Here is a 17,792-nt window from a genome sequence, read left to right as displayed (position 1 = left end):
AGGACCTGGGGAGCAATTAAATGCAAATTTATAAAGCTCTGTCAGCTCACAGCCCACTTTAAATAAAAGCTGTATTGCCCTCGCCCTATAGCCTCTACCCATTTCCTCCCCGGAGGGGACAAGGACTGACTTCTAAGAGCACCTCCCGTGTGCGGGGCGCTCTGTGAACGGAGGCACCTCGCTGCCAAGCCTTCGAGGTAGACGCTGTCGCTCGGCTCACGGATGGCCAAACCCGGCCTGGCAAGCGGAAGTGGCTCACCTCCCAGCTGCGGCTGCAGGGCTGGCCCGGCCCCGCTCTGCCCACTGCCGCGCCCTGCCTTCCTGAGGATTCTGGGGTGAGGAGAGGGCAGCCAGGACGGTGGACATGTGCCCAAGATGTCCTCTTCCTCATGCCTCTCTCCCACGCAGCGGTCGCTCGAAAATGCAGCCCCCGATGCACACTCCCATTCCCCCACGGGCACGCGTACCGACCTGGGGCTTCTGCCAAATCTCCTGTGTAAAGGGAGGGGGTTGAGCACGGGCTGCCGGCAGTTATGTCCCTTTCCCATTGATGGAGATAAATGTTACTGGAATACCAGTGTGACAAGTCAGCCTCCGCTGTCCCCGCCTCCCCAGACCCCACCCCTAAACACACACACACACACACACACACACACACACACACGCACACATGCACGCACGCACACACACGCACACACACACTCCGGAGTTGATAGCTATTTCCTCCCTCAGCCCCACTCCCCTGCCTCTGCCTGCTGGTGACTCGGTGACTCGGTGACTCGTCTGGCTGCCACCAGAAGCTGTCTCTGGGGCTGGAATCCTGTGCTCCTTCTGTGCCCAGGTAAGGAAGCAACAATAGCCCAGGGGCTCGGCAGCCTTAGTGCCCTCTCTGGGTCCACGAAGGCACAGTTTTAACAGTCAGGATGGCAGAGGGCTGGGCTTCCCGAAGACTGGAGGGGACACACTGCTCAGAGAAGCAGAGGGCACAGGGGTAAGCACAAAAGCCTCTCTTTCCAGACTCACAGCAGTCTGGGTGGGAGGATGACAGGGGCAGTCTTAGGGTAACTGACTCTAAAAGCTTGCATTCCCTGCCCCTAACCCCCGCCCAAAGAGGACCCTGGCTGCTGGGCTCCACAAGACTCCCGGGAGGCTGGGGGCCGACTCCATGCAGCCAGAAAGACTGATCCCGAGGGGTCCCCAGGGTGTAGCAGGACTGTGCTCTCTGAGCATCCCCATGAGACCTGGCAAGAGGCTGCTGCGCTGAAGGGAATGTTCCAGTGCAGAGAGGGGATGGCATTCATCTGTCTGCAGGGCGGAGTCCCAGCTGTACCACCGCAGCTGAGGAATGGTGGGCAAGTTGCTATGCTTCTCTGGACCTCAGTTTTCTCTTCCGAAAAATGGGGTCTCACAGGGTCACCGCGAGTGTAATTGTTCTGCAAACTGTAAAGCTTGAGAAGCGTAAGCATTCTTGGGGAGCACGGGCGCAACTGCTCCCCCCGCCCCGACCTGCCTGCGATCCTGGGGCTCATCTGCTTGGAAGAGTCTAGTCTGATCTCTTGGGGCCTCGCCTTCCAGAGGCCCATGCTACCTGGAGAAGACTGTGGGTTTTCTCATCCGGGCCAACAGTGTTACCCCTGGAAATGTGAGTACTGAAGACCACCCCCCGCTTCCTTCTCTTCTTGCTTACTGCAGAGGTAGAGGAAAGGGAACACAGTGAGCGTTAAACTGTTGCTTCCCCGCTTGTCTGTTATTTGGGTGGCTTGAGCCTCGGCTTCCACGCCTGTAAAATGGGATGGAGTGAAGGTCTAGTGCCTTTTTTCTAGAGTCCTGAGCAAGAGAGCGCTTACGTAAAGGACCTACTGGAATCTCTGGCGCATAGTGGGGCCTCAGGACAATGTGAATTCCCAATCCCTGCCAGCCATCCTATGCCTCCTGCCGGCAGCCTCCCCCACCACCCCCCTGCCCCCCTGCCCTTGTGGATCTCAACCAGCCTCACATCAGGAAGTCTTGGGGTTTTGATGAAGCTGTGGGTGTGCACATCTGGGGTGTCCGCACATCTGCCAGAGGCTGGCTTCCCCAGCGCTTACCTGAGTAGTTTCTCAATCACTACCTGCTGAATGAATGCGTGAGTCAGTAAAGGAATGGGTTTCCTGGGGCAGGAGGGCGTCCCGGCGCCCTCGGGCAGATGGCAGTCTTTCAGCCCCATTGGGCCTCCAGAGCCCCAGTCTGGTAGTTCTCATGCCTAGCTCTCTCCCTCCTCTTATCTTATTTCCTCTCCAACTATGAGAGGAGGGGCTGGCTCCACCGGTCAAAGTCAACATACCCCACACGCCACGGTTGTGGGAGCAAAGGGCTGCACAGAGAAGCTGCAGAGAGGCAAGCTCTGGGGGTGCTGTGGACAGGGAGGGCGCATGTCTTAAAGGCACAGCCTCTTCCTTCCACTCCCATCCCCCAGGCCGGCTGACTCACCCCAGTCCTTCAGGTGGGGCCTTGTTTGTGCCCCAGTGGCCCCGGGGGGATTGGGAGTCCTGCATGGCCTGGCCTCGCGTGTGACCTTAGGGGACCTGCTAACAACAGTCACAATACTGACGCAGTGCTTCCTGTGTGCCAGGCTCCGCTCTAAATGTTTATGTATATTAGCTCATTGAACACTCCCAACAGCCCTAGGAGCTAGGTCTTGTTGTGACAGATGCCCGTGTCCCAGAGGAGAAAGCAGGCCCAGGAAGGTTAAATGGCTCGCCCAAGGGCGTGCAGCTGGGATGTTATTCCCCCACCTGACTGCCTTGGCTCAATGTCACTGGTGCCCGGTGGCCTCATCTATACCATTCACGGGTCAGGTTCCTATCCCCTGGGGAGGGGGGTCCCCTGCTGCCCTCGCTCTGCCTACCTCAGCACCCCCTCCTCTCCACCGCAGAGCCGGCCATGTCTGCCAACGTCACGCTGAAGCCGCTCTGCCCCATCCTGGAGCAGATGAGCCGCATCCAAAGCCACAGCAACTCCAGCATCCGCTACATGGACCACGTGTCGGTGCTGCTGCACGGGCTGGCCTCGCTGCTGGGCCTGGCGGAGAACGGACTCATCCTCTTCGTGGTGGGCTGCCGCATGCGCCAGACCGTGGTCACCACCTGGGTGCTGCACCTGGCGCTGTCCGACCTGCTGGCCACCGCCTCCCTGCCCTTCTTCACTTACTTCCTGGCCGTGGGCCACTCGTGGGAGCTGGGCACCACCTTCTGCAAGCTGCACTCCTCCGTCTTCTTCCTCAACATGTTCGCCAGCGGCTTCCTGCTCAGCGCCATCAGCCTGGACCGCTGCCTGCAGGTGGTGCGGCCCGTGTGGGCTCAGAACCACCGCACGGTGGCCGCGGCCCACAGGGTCTGCCTGGTGCTCTGGGCCCTGGCCGTCCTCAACACGGTGCCCTACTTCGTGTTCCGGGACACCATCCCACGGCTGGACGGCCGCATCATGTGCTACTACAACGTGCTGCTCCTGAACCCGGGGCCCGACCGCGACGCCACGTGCAACTCGCGCCAGGCGGCCCTGGCCGTCAGCAAGTTCCTGCTGGCCTTCGTCGTGCCGCTGGCCGTCATCGCCTCCAGCCACGCGGTCGTGAGCGTGCAGCTGCGCCACCGCGGCCGCCGGCGGCCCAGCCGCTTCGTGCGCCTGGTGGCGGCCGTGGTGGCGGCCTTCGCGCTCTGCTGGGGGCCCTACCACGTGTTCAGCCTGCTGGAGGCGCGCGCGCACGCCGACGCGACGCTGCGGCCGCTCGTGTGGCGCGGCCTGCCCTTCGTCACCAGCCTGGCCTTCATCAACAGCGTGGTCAACCCGCTGCTCTACGTGCTCACGTGCCCCGACGTGCTGCGCAAGCTGCGGCGCTCGCTGCGGAGCGTGCTGGAGAGCGTGCTGCTGGACGACAGCGAGCTGGGCGGCTTGGGGAGCAGCCGCCGCCGCCGCGCCTCCGGCCCCCGCCCCGCCCCCCGCCCCGCCCCCGGCCGCCCGGCCGCCGGGCCCCCGCGCCTGCTCGCCTGGCTGTGCGGCGGCCGCGTGGCGTCCGCGGAGAGGGCCCGGGCCCGGTCCCAGGACGAGAGCGGCCCCCTGAACCGGGCGCTGAGCACCACCTCGGGGTAAGAGGGCGGCCGGGGCTCGCCGGCCCGGGAGGCAAAGGAGGGCGGCGATGCCGAGCGAGAGCGTCCAGAGGGCGACGCGTCCAGAGGGCGACGTCAGGCAGCGACCCAGGGATCTGCATTTTGCAGCGCCCGGCCTCCTCTGCCTCCTGGGTCTTTCTCAGAATCCTAGGCAGGCGGCAGGCGGGGCGGGACGCCCAGATTCTGCATTTCTAGCAAGCTCCCCGGAGACGAAGTCGGCGCAGGGGCAACACGCAGTGAAAACCACAAGATTTCTCCGACTGGGCAGTGGACTCCGGAGGCACGCAGGACACACTCCCCCTGAAGCTCAACTTTGTCAGATGGTGGGAGGGGGAGGGAGGGGAGTGTTTTCACATGAAACCAGTGATGGGTTTTGGGGTAGAAGACAGAGGGGAAAGGTTTGGGAAGCATTGGCCTGGTCTAACCTCTTCATTTAGTCCCTCAGCCACCGTGTACTGAGCTAGACGCTTTATCTCACAATCTGGACGGTAGGTTCCATGATCAGACTGAGGCACGTGGAGGTTCATCCACGTGCCCCAAGTGCAGGGTCTGCACGCTGACCATGAACCATCACACGTTCCACTGCCCCAGGTAGAAAAGCAAGGCCTTTTCTATAAGGCTTTTCTTATAAAGTAGCAAAAGCGAGGGCTGTCGTGGTCAACCGGGGCTAACCCAAATGCAATGGGCATCTTTGCTGAAGGTCTTCTCATTGTTTAGTATTTCAACGTGTACGGCAGCCTCGGAGACCCCAGCACGGGACATGTCCTTGCGAATCTGACACCTGTATAGACCTGGTATATTCCATGGGATGCCCTGTGGGCAATGCTGGTAATCCCCAAATCTTTGCAACCCACCTCCCGACTAGCAGCCACTGGGCAGCTGTGCCTTCCAATGTGCAGATATAAGGGGTAGCTCGTCCCTCCCTTGTAGCACATCCACTGTGCCGCGTGCTTCCTCTGCCACCATGGACTGGAGGACAAAGATCGCTGCGCTTAGGTCTGTCCCGAGGCCAGGCACAGAGTTGCTGCTAGTAACTGGTGGATGAAACGTCTGTGGGAGAGCAGAGAAACCCTCTTGGGCTCTCGGTCCAGTGCTGCCTGTGCCGCTCCTGGCTGGGGTCCTGGAGACTGGGCTGGCCAGCTTACCGTTTGCCACGGTGCTGGGCCTTGCCCACAGTAAGTGCTCAGCAAACGGATAGTAGATGCACAGCTGGCTGAACAGACACCCCTCTTAACACCTCGCCATGCGCCCTGCCAGCCTCCCCTCGCTTGTCGCCGCCTGACGCACAATGCCGTTTCCTTGTTTATTAGATTTTCTCCGTCAGAATGAAAGCTCCTTGTGGGCAGGGGCCTTTATATTCCCCAATACCTAGAATTGAGCCTGTATACAGCAGTGTTTCAATAAATATCTTTGATGCAGACTGCGTGGCGTGAATCCAATCTCTGGGGCTTCTGCAGCGTCCGGTACAGGTGAGAGGGAGCTGGGGGAACCTGGCTCCCTGCAACCTCCCCGCCTTAATCCTTCAGCGTGGAAAAGGAAGGGGAGCTGGGTTCAGTCTGCCGGGCGACAGGGTCAGTGGGCTGCAGAGGGACCCAGAGCAGCCATTGGGATGGTGTGAGGGGAACCGGTTCCTGACTGCAGCCTCCTGGCCTGGGTTGGACCCATGACCTTGAGACAGAAACACACATTTGGGGAATCACCCTCCAGATGTTAGCTCCCCGAGGAACCAGAGAATTTACTCTTCTTGGTTGCAAGGCACTTGAAGAAGGAGGGGGAAGGAGGCGGGGGGTGCTGAACCTCTTCCCTCCTCTAGTCTCTGCCGGGCCCCAGAGTCCTCAAAGGCTCAGAGCCCCTCTGGGGTGGGGTGGGGTGGAGTGGGGCTAGAGTTGCAGGGCCGAGACCCGCAGAGGCACGTGACCAGCGGCCGGAGAAGTGCGGTGTCTGACACAGTGGTGGGCCACAGACGGCCTCTAAGTGTCCCGGCCTCAGACCTTGGCCGCTGGCCCCTGGGGGGGCTGCTTCTGCAGCAGCGCCAGCGTGTCCCGCTTCTCGATGGAGCGAAGCTGCTTCTTCTTTGCCCGCTTGAGTTTGGCAGGGTTTCGGATCTGGGGGTGGGGTGAGGAGAAGGCGTCAGTGCGGTTGTAGTCTCTGCCCTGCGCCCCGGGAAGGGAGGTCTCCCCACAGGAGCCTGGGTCATACGCAGCAGGAGTGGAGGCCGCGAGGCAGGGCTGCCGAGGTCTCTCGAACACAGCGCCCAGCCTGGCCGTGGTTCAGGTCCCCCGAGCCAGACAACACTCACCACTTGGACGACCTCTGCCCTCCGCTCATTCTCCAGGCGGCGTTTCAGGTTCTCGGCCCGGCGCTGTTTCTTCTCCTGGAACACACAGAGGACGGGGATTTGGGTCTAGGAGCTGAGGCAGCCCCGGTCTCTTAGGCCCCAGAGTGAGAGCTGGCTGAGTTCCCCGGGAGGAGGAAAGGCCCTCTCACCCCGGCCCGACTGTCGCTGGTGGTGTGGCGGGGGGAGGGCCAGCGAAGAGGTATGCCCGTGGGACGAGAGGCCCACGACGGCGGGAAGTTCCTGACTGCAGCGGACAAGGCAGGTGCCTGGTTATGCGGCTTAGATAGGAGGATGGTCGGGGGAGGGAAGACACAGGTGGTTCCCTACCTGGAAACTCGGGCACGTGCACCACGGCCCCTGGCACCAGCCCCTCATCAAATGCCAGGGAAGAGGGGTGGCCTGGCCCTCTCCCTCACTCCCACCTCCTCAGGGTCTCCCCTAAGGTTCGTCCAGGCGTGGGGCTGGGAAGGGTGGAGGCTATGGAGAAGAGGCTCCCGAGCTATCTGGCCCCGGCTCAAATCTCGACTCTGCTACTTCCAGATGAGTGACCTTGGCCAACTCGTTTAACCTCTCTGTGCCTCAACGCCCCATCTTCAAAGTGAGGAGGGTTACATAGGATTGTCCTGAGGAATAAATGAATGAGTACATGCACCGGCCCTGGAATGGTACCCGGCCTCCTGGGAGCACTTCAAAGATGAATCTAGTTGGAGTCTGTATTGGGAATGGGGAGTCCAGTGTCTTCTGGCTGTGGTGACTGCTGTCCCTGGTGGGGCCCGAGGGGATGTCGGCCCCGAGGCCGCTGTATGGTCAGGAGCCTCGCCTGGCCTCTCAGCGGAACAGGGGTGGCCTGGGCCCCCGGGGAGAAAGGAGAAGTGAGACTTGGGCTCCCATCAGGGGACCGGCTGGGCTGGGGGCTGGGCAGGGGCGTTCCTGAGGGGCGGTGACAAGAAGGCCTGTGTTGCCCAAGAGGGAGTCAGGGCCACACAGGAAGTGAGACAAGGACTTGGCACACGGCAGCCGCTTCGGTATCTGCAGGGCCTCGGCCACGGGCCAAGCTGGGGCGGCTCGAAGCAGGCGACGGATGACGGAACGACTGGCTCAGCCCTTTCCCTCAGTGAGCGGACTCGGGGTGAGGTGCTTCACTCCTCCGGTGACCCTGGGTTCACTAGGCAAGTGACATTCCTCCAGTAATGCCGGTCCTGGTGTGATGGTCCCTGACCCATATTCTCCGTGTGCCACCCCGGGGCTTCCCGGAGATCGGGAACCTCTGAGAGGGCATTTCTGGCCTGGGGAAGAACGTCCGGGAGACAGCCGGAGGAACGTGTGGGGTATCCGCTTTGCTGATGCATGGTGGCTGCTTCTTGGAGAACGATGGCAATGATTCCGGGGATGAAGCTTTTCCACCTGAGCAAGGACCCTAAGCCCATCTCACCAAATGCTTCTATCATCAGTGAGGGCCACTGGGGGGGGCCTTGTCCCGGGCTCCTCCCCATCATCGAGTGTCGTATGGAGCCCTGGGCAAAGCTGGACGTTCCACTGGGCTTCCCTACCTGGGGTCCCAGACCCCACTTCTGCTTCTAGCCTGGTGCCCTGCCTCCCTCTGGGCACAGGTGGGAGTCCCCCTCTCCCCCACCCAGGCCTATCACAGCAGTCACCGGATCAGGCCCCTGAGCTCCAGCCTCAGCCCGGCTGGCTGGCCCCTCACCTGCCGGCGTCTCTCCTTCTCCTCCTCCAGGTGCCGAGCAAAGTCCTTGGCCAGCTTCCTCTCTTGCCGGTCCTTCATCTTCCGCTGCCAGGATGTGCGCAGGGGCTTGTCCTGAACCATCTGGGAGAACCTGTGTGGGAGATGACGGGCACTCTTGTAGTCCGTGGGGGGCACCAATGCCCACTCTCTTCTCGGCTCTGGACCTTCTACCCCAGAACCCAGGGAGAATGACATCCCTACCTGCCTGCTTGCCAGGCAGTCAGCCCTCCGGGTCTGCAGAAACTTGGGGCAGGAATGGACCCCACTCATGCCGGCTGCCATTTCTTAAGCCCTAGTTATGGGTCTCTGGGACAGGTACTTTTGTCCCCTCCATTCAACAGAGGAGCAAACCAAGGCTCAAAGAGGTTGAATCATCGCCCAAGGTCACCTTGTACCTGAACGGCAGTCAAGACTGAAGGCTGTCTGTGACCATAGTCCAGACCACACAGCCTTTCTGTAAAGTTCTGCTGCTTCCACCAAGCAAAGTCAGCTTGGGCGCTAATGCTTCTGGAGATAGGGCTCCCTCCCTCCGGGGCCGGCCTGTTCTGTTTCAGAACAGCGCGGGTGGTGAGGGGCCTCTGTAACAAACTCTTCAGAATCTCTCTCCCCAGTAGGGGGAATGTAAAAGGGGCAGTAGCATTAGAAAGTATCGGGGATGTCCTGGGGTTCCTGAGTGTGAGAGTGACATTACAGTCACAGGACAAACGGGATGGTCTCTGTTAGAATGCATACTGCAAGGATGTACACGTGGAATGATCCATCTAGGATGTGCTGGAAAATACTGCAGGAAGAAAAAGAAAGTTGAGCAGGTGATGAGACCATGGGGGTTCACTTAGCTATGCTCTCCCCTTTTCCATAGGTCTTTCTCCTTGAACTATCTAAAGTCTTCCTGGGTGTCCCGTGGGCCTTTTCTCCTTAGCAGATCCTCTCCTAGTGGCCTTTTTGCCTCCCCTACCCCTTTCTTGACTTCTGAAAGAGCTCTTTTTCATCCAAGAAGTGGATGAACTTCTTGGATGAAAAAGAGCTCTTTTTCATCCACTTTCATCCACTTCTTGGTCCTTTATATGGGACCCCAAGTGGTCACAGGAGGTCAGCGGGCCCGCCCCAGCCTCTGAAGGCTGTGGTGCACACAGGGCAGAGCCCATTCCCCACCGTGGGGAAAGGTCAATCAATTCTGCTCTCCTGGGTCATCTCCCCGCCTTCTTGCTCCGCAGGAGTCTGGTACGCACAGCCTGGACCTTGACCCCAGGCCTGTCCGCCTTCGGCCGAGTTCTGACCCGAGAACACCCCCCGCCCCTCCACACACACACACACACACACACACACACACACACACACACACACGCTGCTCCTTCGCCCTCTCCCCAAGGACCCGGTGCTGAAGACCTGGCTTCCTAAGGCCAAAAGGACGGGGCTGAGCACAGACTTCCTCCCTACCCCAGTTGCGAGAAACCCAAAGGGACAAGGAAGTGGGGACTTGGACACACACAGAGCCCCAGGACACAATGCTGCATGTTTCTAGAGCAGCACAGCCTGGCAGAACTGTCTGTAATGCTGCAAATGCTCTGTATTTACGTTGTCCTGTAAGGTGGCCTCCAGTCGCTGTCAGCTGAGCACGTGAAATGTGGTTGGTGTGACGGAGGAATCGGAATTTGGGGGTTCTTACATTTTAATCCACTTAAATTTAAATCGCCACATGTGCCCGGCGGCTTAGCTACTGGGGCGGTGCGGTTCCAGAGCACTGGCTTTACCTGGAGGTTGAAGGTAGGCAGGCAGGCAGGCAGGCCGGCCTGGGTTTCAGGGCCTGAATCCACTGCCTACTACTTGAGTGACCTTGGGCGAGGTAGCCTGGGTTTCGGCGACTTCCCACGTTATATGGAGACGAGAATGGCTCCTGTTCCGAAGGGTGTGGGATGATCAACGGAGACAAGGCTGGAGAAGCATTTAGCGCATGGTATGTACCCAATAAACGCCACCCTTCAGAGAAGGAAGACGGCACACCCAAGGAGTCCTGTGCAGGTGCCATTTGACATCAGTCTGGAAGGTGGGGCTGCGGCCAGGCCTTCCCAGCTGACTGCGTCCCTCCGCAGGCCTCCTTTCGGATACCTCCTGCTGCAGATACTACCTCGCCGGTCTCTGGGCCCACTCATCACCCGCCGAAGCTGCTTCCTCAAAGACCCCAGACATCAATTCAACGGCCCTCTGGCTCTTATCCACAAGCCCGGCCTGCAGCTTCTGAACCTGTTTTATTTCTACTACAACCGCCTCCTTACTGGTCTCTGGGCTTTCACTCCTGACCTATCGTCTGATATCCCCTCCCCCCCCCATTTCTCCCCACAGCCTTGATTTCCTCATATGTAAAACAAGCAGAATCTTAACACCAGCTGCTTCACGGTACTGATGTGCAGACTAAATGCCACGACACGTGCCGATCCCTCTCTTTGCAAGGCCTTTGCCCTGGCCAACCCTCACCAAGATGCTTAGCAGTATTCTATACACTCAGGGCTTGGTAATACTTCTTATCACAGAGACAAATAACTGTTAACAGATACAAGGTGGTGAAGGCCTCCCGGCTTTTTATCAAGTTATGGCTGCTTTACTCGCTTCTGCTTCCCTCGCTAGGCAGAGGGCAAAGATAATGCTTGCTGAAGGAAAACACAAATAAGGTGTTACAGGAGAGGTCCACAGGTACTCTGAGGAGGAAAGCATCACATAACCTTCCAGGGCACGGTCTCACCCTCCCTGGGTTCCCGGGGCATTTTACCACATTCTGATTATAATTAGCTGTTTGTGTGAGACCCCCAAAATGTGAACTCTCTCCAACCCAGGGCACGTCTCCAGGCGGCACTGGCACCCCAACACCACAGAGAACCACACCCCTGCCCCGCGGTCTCCAACTTCACCTTTTCTTGGAGCGGTCCTTCCACACCCGCCCCGATTTGGGCTTTCCCTTAGGGATTACAGGAACCTCCTCCACCTCCTTCAACTTCTTGGACGCTGGGGCCTGGGCTGAAGAGCTCGTCCGCTTCTTTGCCCCGAGGCCGCTTCTCAGCGTCTCGCCGGCCGGAGGTGGCTTGCTCGGCTCATGCTGACCCCGGGGGGAGCAGGGTGACTGCGCTGTCAGCTCCTGTAGTGGCCGCGAGGGCTCCGGACCCGGCGCTTGCTGACCCAGGTAAGGCTCTGGTGATGCTGGGCCCGGCTGCAGCTGATGTCGGGGAGACCCCGGGGCCAGCTCCTTCTTATTCAGGGCCAACTCCGAGTCCAGTTCTTCATGGGCTTGGGAGGACTCTGCGGACTCCCCACTTAGCTTTGGCTGAAATCCGGGGGATTCTGGACCCGACTCCGGAAGTATTGGGGGCGACTCCGGGCCTGGATCTTGCTGGCGCTGGAGGGACCCTGGGCCCGGCTCTGGCTCCCTTCGGGGGGACCCCAAGCCTGCACCCTGAGGTAGAATAGGCGATCCCGGGCTTGTCTCCGGCTGACGTCGGGGGGACTCCAGGCCGGGTTGCCGCGCACTCCGAGGTGACCCGGGCTCCCTCGTTTCTTCTGGGTCCGACCTGAACTCCACAAGGGCCCGTCTCGCCTGTAAAACTGAGCCGGGGGTGTCGGGGGACTCAGGGTTTAGGCCTTCCAGCCGCCGGCTGCGCCTGAGCGGTGTATCCATGGTGGGGCCTGTAAGTTGCCAAAATTCACCCACGTGCAGCCGCGACCGTCTCTGCGGCTACCGGCGCGGTCCTATGACGTCAGGGGCCGCCCTATCAGCGTGGGGCAGGAGGGGCTGTTGCCGGGGAGACCGGGTCGGTGTTGCGCGGAGAGGCGGGATCGACGGCCCGAGGGGGCTGGGCTTACAAGGCGCGTGCGCAAAGCGCTTTGGCGCATTTACCCCCGGGGGGATGGCTCGTTCGTGGGCTGCGTTTGCCTTTCGTGCAATCTTACTCCCCCGGGGTGGAGGAAAAGAGTGTGCAGGCAGAGAAGGGAAGGGGGTGGGTGACCCGTTCCCGGGGGAGACGAGGATTGGGAAGAGGTCCAGGGCGCCTGTAGGCAAGGCTGGGTGGAAACTTTGCGGCGAACTCCCTCCTGTGCCATTAATTGGACAGGGGTCCCACTCTCGGGGCCTCAATTTTCTCATTTGTAATATGGGTGATTTTGCACGAGCTTAGTGTATCGAGAATCATCCTGACGGAGTACTCATAACCACCAGAGTTAATGCTCTGTAGCGAATCCCAGAAGTGGGAAATGTAAGTCTTGAGTTGCATGTTAAAGGTAACCCTTTCTTCCCTTCTCCCATCCCGCTTAAGTATCTATGGCTCTCCCTTTTCAACATTCATGCGTGAAGTTGAGGTGCTGGTAAGATGCACCACCTTTTGTCCTGTGGCCCAATTGCACCTTCAGCCCCAGTTCTGGAAACAGTGCTCAGATCATCACTGAGCTGCTTTTTAGCCAAGGCAGAGGTCCTTGCTGCAGGGTGTGAGCCTGCCTTCTCCCTTCTGCTGCATGAGACCCAAGAGGAAGTTTTGGTTCACTCACAGCGTGAGTCTGATGACGAACATCTTGAAAGCTGCCCAGCTGTATCCCAGATCTTCTTCAGTGTTTCCTTAGAACTGCCTGGGGATGGCCCGCAGGGATCCCAGGACCCCTGTCCGGCTGTCCCACTGGCTTCTTTTACAGACCACTCTTTCTCCAGCTGAGGGGTTATGAGAGGGCCTGGGAAGCTGTCCAGGGGTGCTCAGGGGACACAGAAGGCAGAGCAGAAGTCCAGGCCCTGAGCACTGCCCCTACCTGCTGAGTCACTCTGCTGACACTGGAGCGGGAGTGAGTGTCAGACTGGGCCCAGGGTGTCTTGAGTGCTGATGAAGGAGGAGGTGAGGAGGAGGAAAACCCAGACAAAGGTTTCTGGAGGATGGAAAAGTGGACTGAGAATCCCTTAATACCCATTGCCCCTTGGCTGGTGCCCCACGGCATCCAAGATGCATCCTGGTGAGTTCGGCCTGTTGAAACCCCCTCCCTAAGGGTTAGGGAGGCTTCTCCACCATCCCTTCATGTCATCAGAAATAGTTGCACTCCTTGGGGCGCCTGGGTGGCGCAGTCGGTTAAGCGTCCGACTTCAGCCAGGTCACGATCTCGCGGTCCGTGAGTTCGAGCCCCGCGTCGGGCTCTGGGCTGATGATGGCCCAGAGCCTGGAGCCTGCTTCCGATTCTGTGTCTCCCTCTCTCTCTGCCCCTCCCCCGTTCATGCTCTGTCTCTCTCTGTCCCAAAAATAAATAAACGTTGAAAAAAAATTTAAATAAAAAAGAAATAGTTGCACTCCCGTGCGGTAATCACGTGTCAGCCTCTTACCTTCCTGGCCCTTCCATCTGTAGGCCCAGCACCCTCCTGTTCCCGGGCCATGGAAGGCCCTGCAGTGGCCCTGCCCAGCTCAGCTCCTCACTGCAGAAGCAGCTAGGACCCCTCCTCACCCAGCTCTCCTAGCCCCCGGCTCTTGGCTCCTTAAATTCTTTGCTCCAGCCTGGAGGCCAAATGGCCCGCCATTCAGAATTGAGCCCAGTGTGCATGACCAGGGTGGCTGGTGGAGACTGGACCAGGCCTGCTCCAGGCCAGTTTCTGCTCCCTGCGTCCTGAACTCCTGTCCTCAGCTGGAGGGGTCACTCACAAATGCCAGTTGGATCGGATCCCCACAGGCCCTGCTTAAAATACTCCAGAGGGTGGCGTCAGATCCCTACTAGGGTGGTGTGGGAAAGGGAGATGTTTTACAGACATGTTTTGAATCCGCGTGGAGACCCTTCATCAACCTAGGCATCAAGCGAATTCTGGCCCAGAACCCTCCACTCCCTCCTGAGCTGGGTTTTGTCAGTGTCGTTATAAATGGTGCTCAGGGGCCCAGGGGAGAGGCCTGAAGTTTTCAGAGAAGCCTGATGCGGTGGTCACTGCTGGGACTCCTTTGCTTCCTACTGCAACCATCCCAGCCTCCTTGCCCTTGGGGGCGGGGAAAGGGTGCTGAGGGGTTCTACCCCCCTCCGCAGAGGCCCCCAGCAGGACTGAGCCCCAGTGGTCTGCAGAGACACCCTCTTTTGGCTTTTTCCTGGTCCCTGCTTTCCCACTCCCTCATAGGTGTTGCTGGGGTCATTTTCTGTTCTTGTTTAAGGTTATTTATTTATTTGGGGGGGAGGGGCAGAGAGAGAGACAGAGAGAGAGAGAGAATCCCAAGCAGGCTCTGCACTGTCAGCGCAGAGCCCGACGTGGGGCTCAAACCCACGAACCATGAGACCATGCGTGAGCCGAAGCCCACAGTCAGCTGCTTAACCGACTGAGCCACCCAGGTGCCCCTGCTGGGCTCATTTTCTGAATAGACTATTTGCATGTAAGTCCTTGTCTCTGAGTCGCTGTGGAGGAACCCAGCCTAGAACACTGGGGTGAGCAATTATTGGGCCCGGCGTTCTTTCAAGGGCTTGCTCTATACAAACCTACTTAATCCTCACCCCTGCGAAGCGGGTGCTGTTGATATTACTCCATTTCCCAGAGATAAAGAAACTGAGGCACAGAGAGGGTGGGACACTTATAAAGGTCACACAGCAAATAAGTGGCAGAGGGGGATCCACACCAGCTGTCTGGCCACAGAGCCACAACTCTTAAGAGTGAATCTCCATGGGGGGGTGGGGCGCCTGGGTGGCTCAGTTGATTAAGTGTCTGACTTCAGCTCAGGTCATGATCTTGTGGTTTGCGGGTTCAAGCCCCGCGTTAGGCTGTGTGCCGACAGCTCAGAGCCTGGAACCTGCTTCGGATGCTGTGCCTGCCTCTCTCCCTCTGACCTTCCCCTGCTCGTGCTCTCTCTCAAAAAATGAATAAACCATTAAAAAAAAATTTTTTTTTAAAAGGAGTGAATCTCCCCATTATCTGGCTAAGGAAATCGAGGCACAGGAAGGCCAAGGTGCTTGCCTGAAGTCACACAGCTACACACTGAGGTGCTAGGATTACAGTTCCAGAGCTGGGATGCTTAGCTGCCTTGCTCGCCTCTTCTTCACGCTGATCCTGGTCCGTGCACCATGGTGCTGGGCGCCTGGTTGCCCCGCGGGCCAGCTGTGGCTCTGTGCGCCTCGCACAGTGGGCAGAGCGTGCTATATCGGCACTATTCGCCTTACTTATGTAACCCGAGATCTGCTGACTGCAGAAAACCGTGCACCCACAGAGATATGGATCGGGTGTTCTCCTCTGAGCCATCGGTCCCCAGCCAGCTACAGGTGCTGCAGTGAGAGGACTCGGCCGTCTCCAGATGTCAGGGACCCGTATCTGTACGGTCCTCTGCTCGGCATCGAGATCAGAGGTGGCCAGGGAACGGGTCGTGTGGTCACCAGCAGCACTAACCGGGCAGTCCCCAAGTGCCAGGCTTCTCCTGGGTGCTTGCTCGGTCCCGTGGGATGTCAGTGCAAGCGGGTGACTGCTAGGACCAGACGAGCACTTGCCAAATGAGGGAACAAAGGGAGAAGCTCACGGCCGCCCTGTGGGGGGTGGGCTGGGACCGGACACCTGAGTCAGGTGGGAGGTGAACGCCCCGGGTTTCCTGACAGGGAAATCCAAGGCTGGGAGGGGTTGTGATTTGGCAGAGGGTGACACTTGGGGAGAGTGACACGGAGGGAAGGATAGGACTGGAGCTTGGGGCTTCCTGATGCCACACCCACACTCTTACTGTCCCATCGCTGAGCCAGGAGTGGAGGCAGGGGGAGCTGAGGACGTAGAAGGGGTTCCTTAGTCGGGGGAGGTGGGTGGGCGGCTGGCCGTGGGACGTGGCCCACTGTGGCTGGAGTGAGGACAGGTGGAGGTGTTGCGGGGCTGGGCCGCCCTTCCACTCAGAGGTCTGTCATGCATTTGAAGGCAGCTTTCCTGTAGTTTTCCCCAGGGTTGTCTTCTTCCAGGCCAAATGTCTCCCTCTCCTCCAGCTGTCCTCAGACAACACAGTAAACCTCCGGGAGAGACAGCAGTGCTCTACAACCTTCCAGAATGTGGTGTCCAGTGCTCCTGCAGGCCCCCAGGGTTGACTGCCGCATGGAGAGCTGAGTGCATTTGTCACCTCCCTGCTCCACAACTCCCATCAGGGTGGCTGGGTCCCCATCCTCTTCCTGATGGCCAGCCATCAACGGAGACCCTCAGTCTCGTTCCAGCTGCCGTCCCCTGGATCCTGGACGTGAGCCGTTGGCTCTCCTGGACAGGTGCGGGCTTTGTCACTTGGCCTGGCTGCATTTGGCTTTGACCTGCTGGAGATCCAGCTCTCCCCCTCCTTCAGTGTCTGCTCCCCTCCCCCTTTGCGTGTGTGAACTGCTGCTTCTAGAAACCTTGAATCAGACCCTACTGAGAACGTGCGACAGGACAAGGGTTATGGTGTCAGTTCTTATCAGGGGTGCTTACCTCAGATGCTCATCTCCTGTGTGTTCCCAGAAGCTCGCACTGACTCTCAGGGCCTCAGGAGGAGCAGGGCAGAGACCTCAGCAGAGGGGCCGGGAAGAGGGTGTTGGTGGGGGTTGGGGGGAGTCGCACCTGGGGCCCTTGGTGTGAGGCCTCCCAGCTGTCCCACGGGGCATTGCTGGGGGACAGAGAAGCTGACTGGATGGGGAAGGGGCCACTTTGCAAAGTTCTTGGGTACCTTCAAAGCTTATCTCCTCATCCCCCACGGCAGCTGCAGGTTCTGCTAAAACAGGAAGGGGCAGGCCTACCCCCCCCGCCCCCCCAGAAGACAAGACCTCCTCCCTGCGCCAGCCACCACAGCATGTCCCCCTGTCTCCAGGCAGGTCCAAGAAGGGGTGGGGGTGGGCTGGGGAATGAACACCTGTGCCAGGTGGGAGGGAGAGTCCCCGGGGAGGGGGCCACGGCAGCTCGTACCCCACCTTGAGCTCTCCCCGGCAAGCATTGCAAACAGCAAACAAATGTCGGGGAGCATCGGAACCCTAGGGAGGGGTTGAAATCCAGTCTGGGCCCTGGCCCCAGAAATTGTGATTCGGTTGGTCTGGAGTAGGCCTGAGAGGCCGCATTTCTCTAAGCTCAGTGGTGCAGGAAGAGCTTTCCCGCTTCACTTTCCCAGACGGGGTGGGGCCGGGCTCACCACCACCTCGTCATTTAGTGATCCACCAAATATTTATTGAGTGTTTGCTCTGTGGCCGGAGCTCTGCGTATGGCAGCGAGCAGGGCAGTTGTGGCCTCTCCCGGGAGGGCGCCTGCACTGTCTTGGGGGCGCAGATATTCAACCCTCGAATCTTGAAACTTTCCTCGGAGGAAGGCGGAGCGGGAATCATTTTCCCAAGTGTCCAGGTGAGGAAATAGCATCGCGGAGAGGTCACGTGACCTGCCAGCCCACGCGCAAATGGAAGGTGGCAGAACCTGAACTCAGGACGTGTAAGTCGAAATCTGGCTGCCCGGCCCTGGCCAGGAGCCATCTCTGCTCCTGAAGGTTGTGTCTAGGAGGCAGGGCTACAGGCCTTGGACACGCATCAGCGGGTGACAGCTGGGGGCTTCATCCTTGTGTGGGGATGGAGAACTTGGCGGAGAGATGTTCCCATGTCCCCACCCACGACTCTCAGTTCC

General features: G+C 59.3%; 2 protein-coding genes across 3 annotated transcripts; one reads left to right on the top strand and one right to left on the bottom strand.

The window, feature by feature from the left end:
* Positions 1-583: 583 nt before the first annotated feature.
* PTGDR2 (prostaglandin D2 receptor 2) lies at positions 584-5,563 on the top strand. Of its 2 annotated transcripts, XM_047070744.1 has the most exons (3): positions 584-841; positions 1,576-1,642; positions 2,915-5,563. In XM_047070744.1, the coding sequence occupies exon 3, from the start codon at positions 2,923-2,925 to the stop codon at positions 4,123-4,125; it is 1,203 nt and encodes a 400-aa protein (XP_046926700.1). In that variant the 5' UTR covers positions 584-841; positions 1,576-1,642; positions 2,915-2,922; the 3' UTR covers positions 4,126-5,563. The 2 variants fall into 2 exon arrangements, with proteins under 2 accessions (XP_046926700.1, XP_046926701.1); XM_047070745.1 differs by lacking the exon at positions 1,576-1,642.
* On the bottom strand, positions 5,432-11,934 carry CCDC86 (coiled-coil domain containing 86). Its single transcript, XM_047070746.1, has 4 exons — positions 11,128-11,934; positions 8,186-8,315; positions 6,442-6,516; positions 5,432-6,247 (listed from the first exon to the last, which is right to left on the bottom strand). Exons 1-4 carry the CDS (start codon positions 11,886-11,888, stop codon positions 6,128-6,130), a joined length of 1,086 nt encoding a protein of 361 aa, XP_046926702.1. The 5' UTR covers positions 11,889-11,934; the 3' UTR covers positions 5,432-6,127.
* Positions 11,935-17,792: the final 5,858 nt, after the last annotated feature.

Source organism: Lynx rufus, unplaced genomic scaffold, assembly GCF_022079265.1.
Source record: "Lynx rufus isolate CCGP_SWC_20201006 ecotype Redwood Valley unplaced genomic scaffold, mLynRuf1.p SCAF_9, whole genome shotgun sequence".
NCBI classification, from domain to species: domain Eukaryota; kingdom Metazoa; phylum Chordata; class Mammalia; order Carnivora; family Felidae; genus Lynx; species Lynx rufus.
Note: the sequence above shows the minus strand (reverse complement) of the source record. Positions and strands in the feature narration are given on the sequence as shown.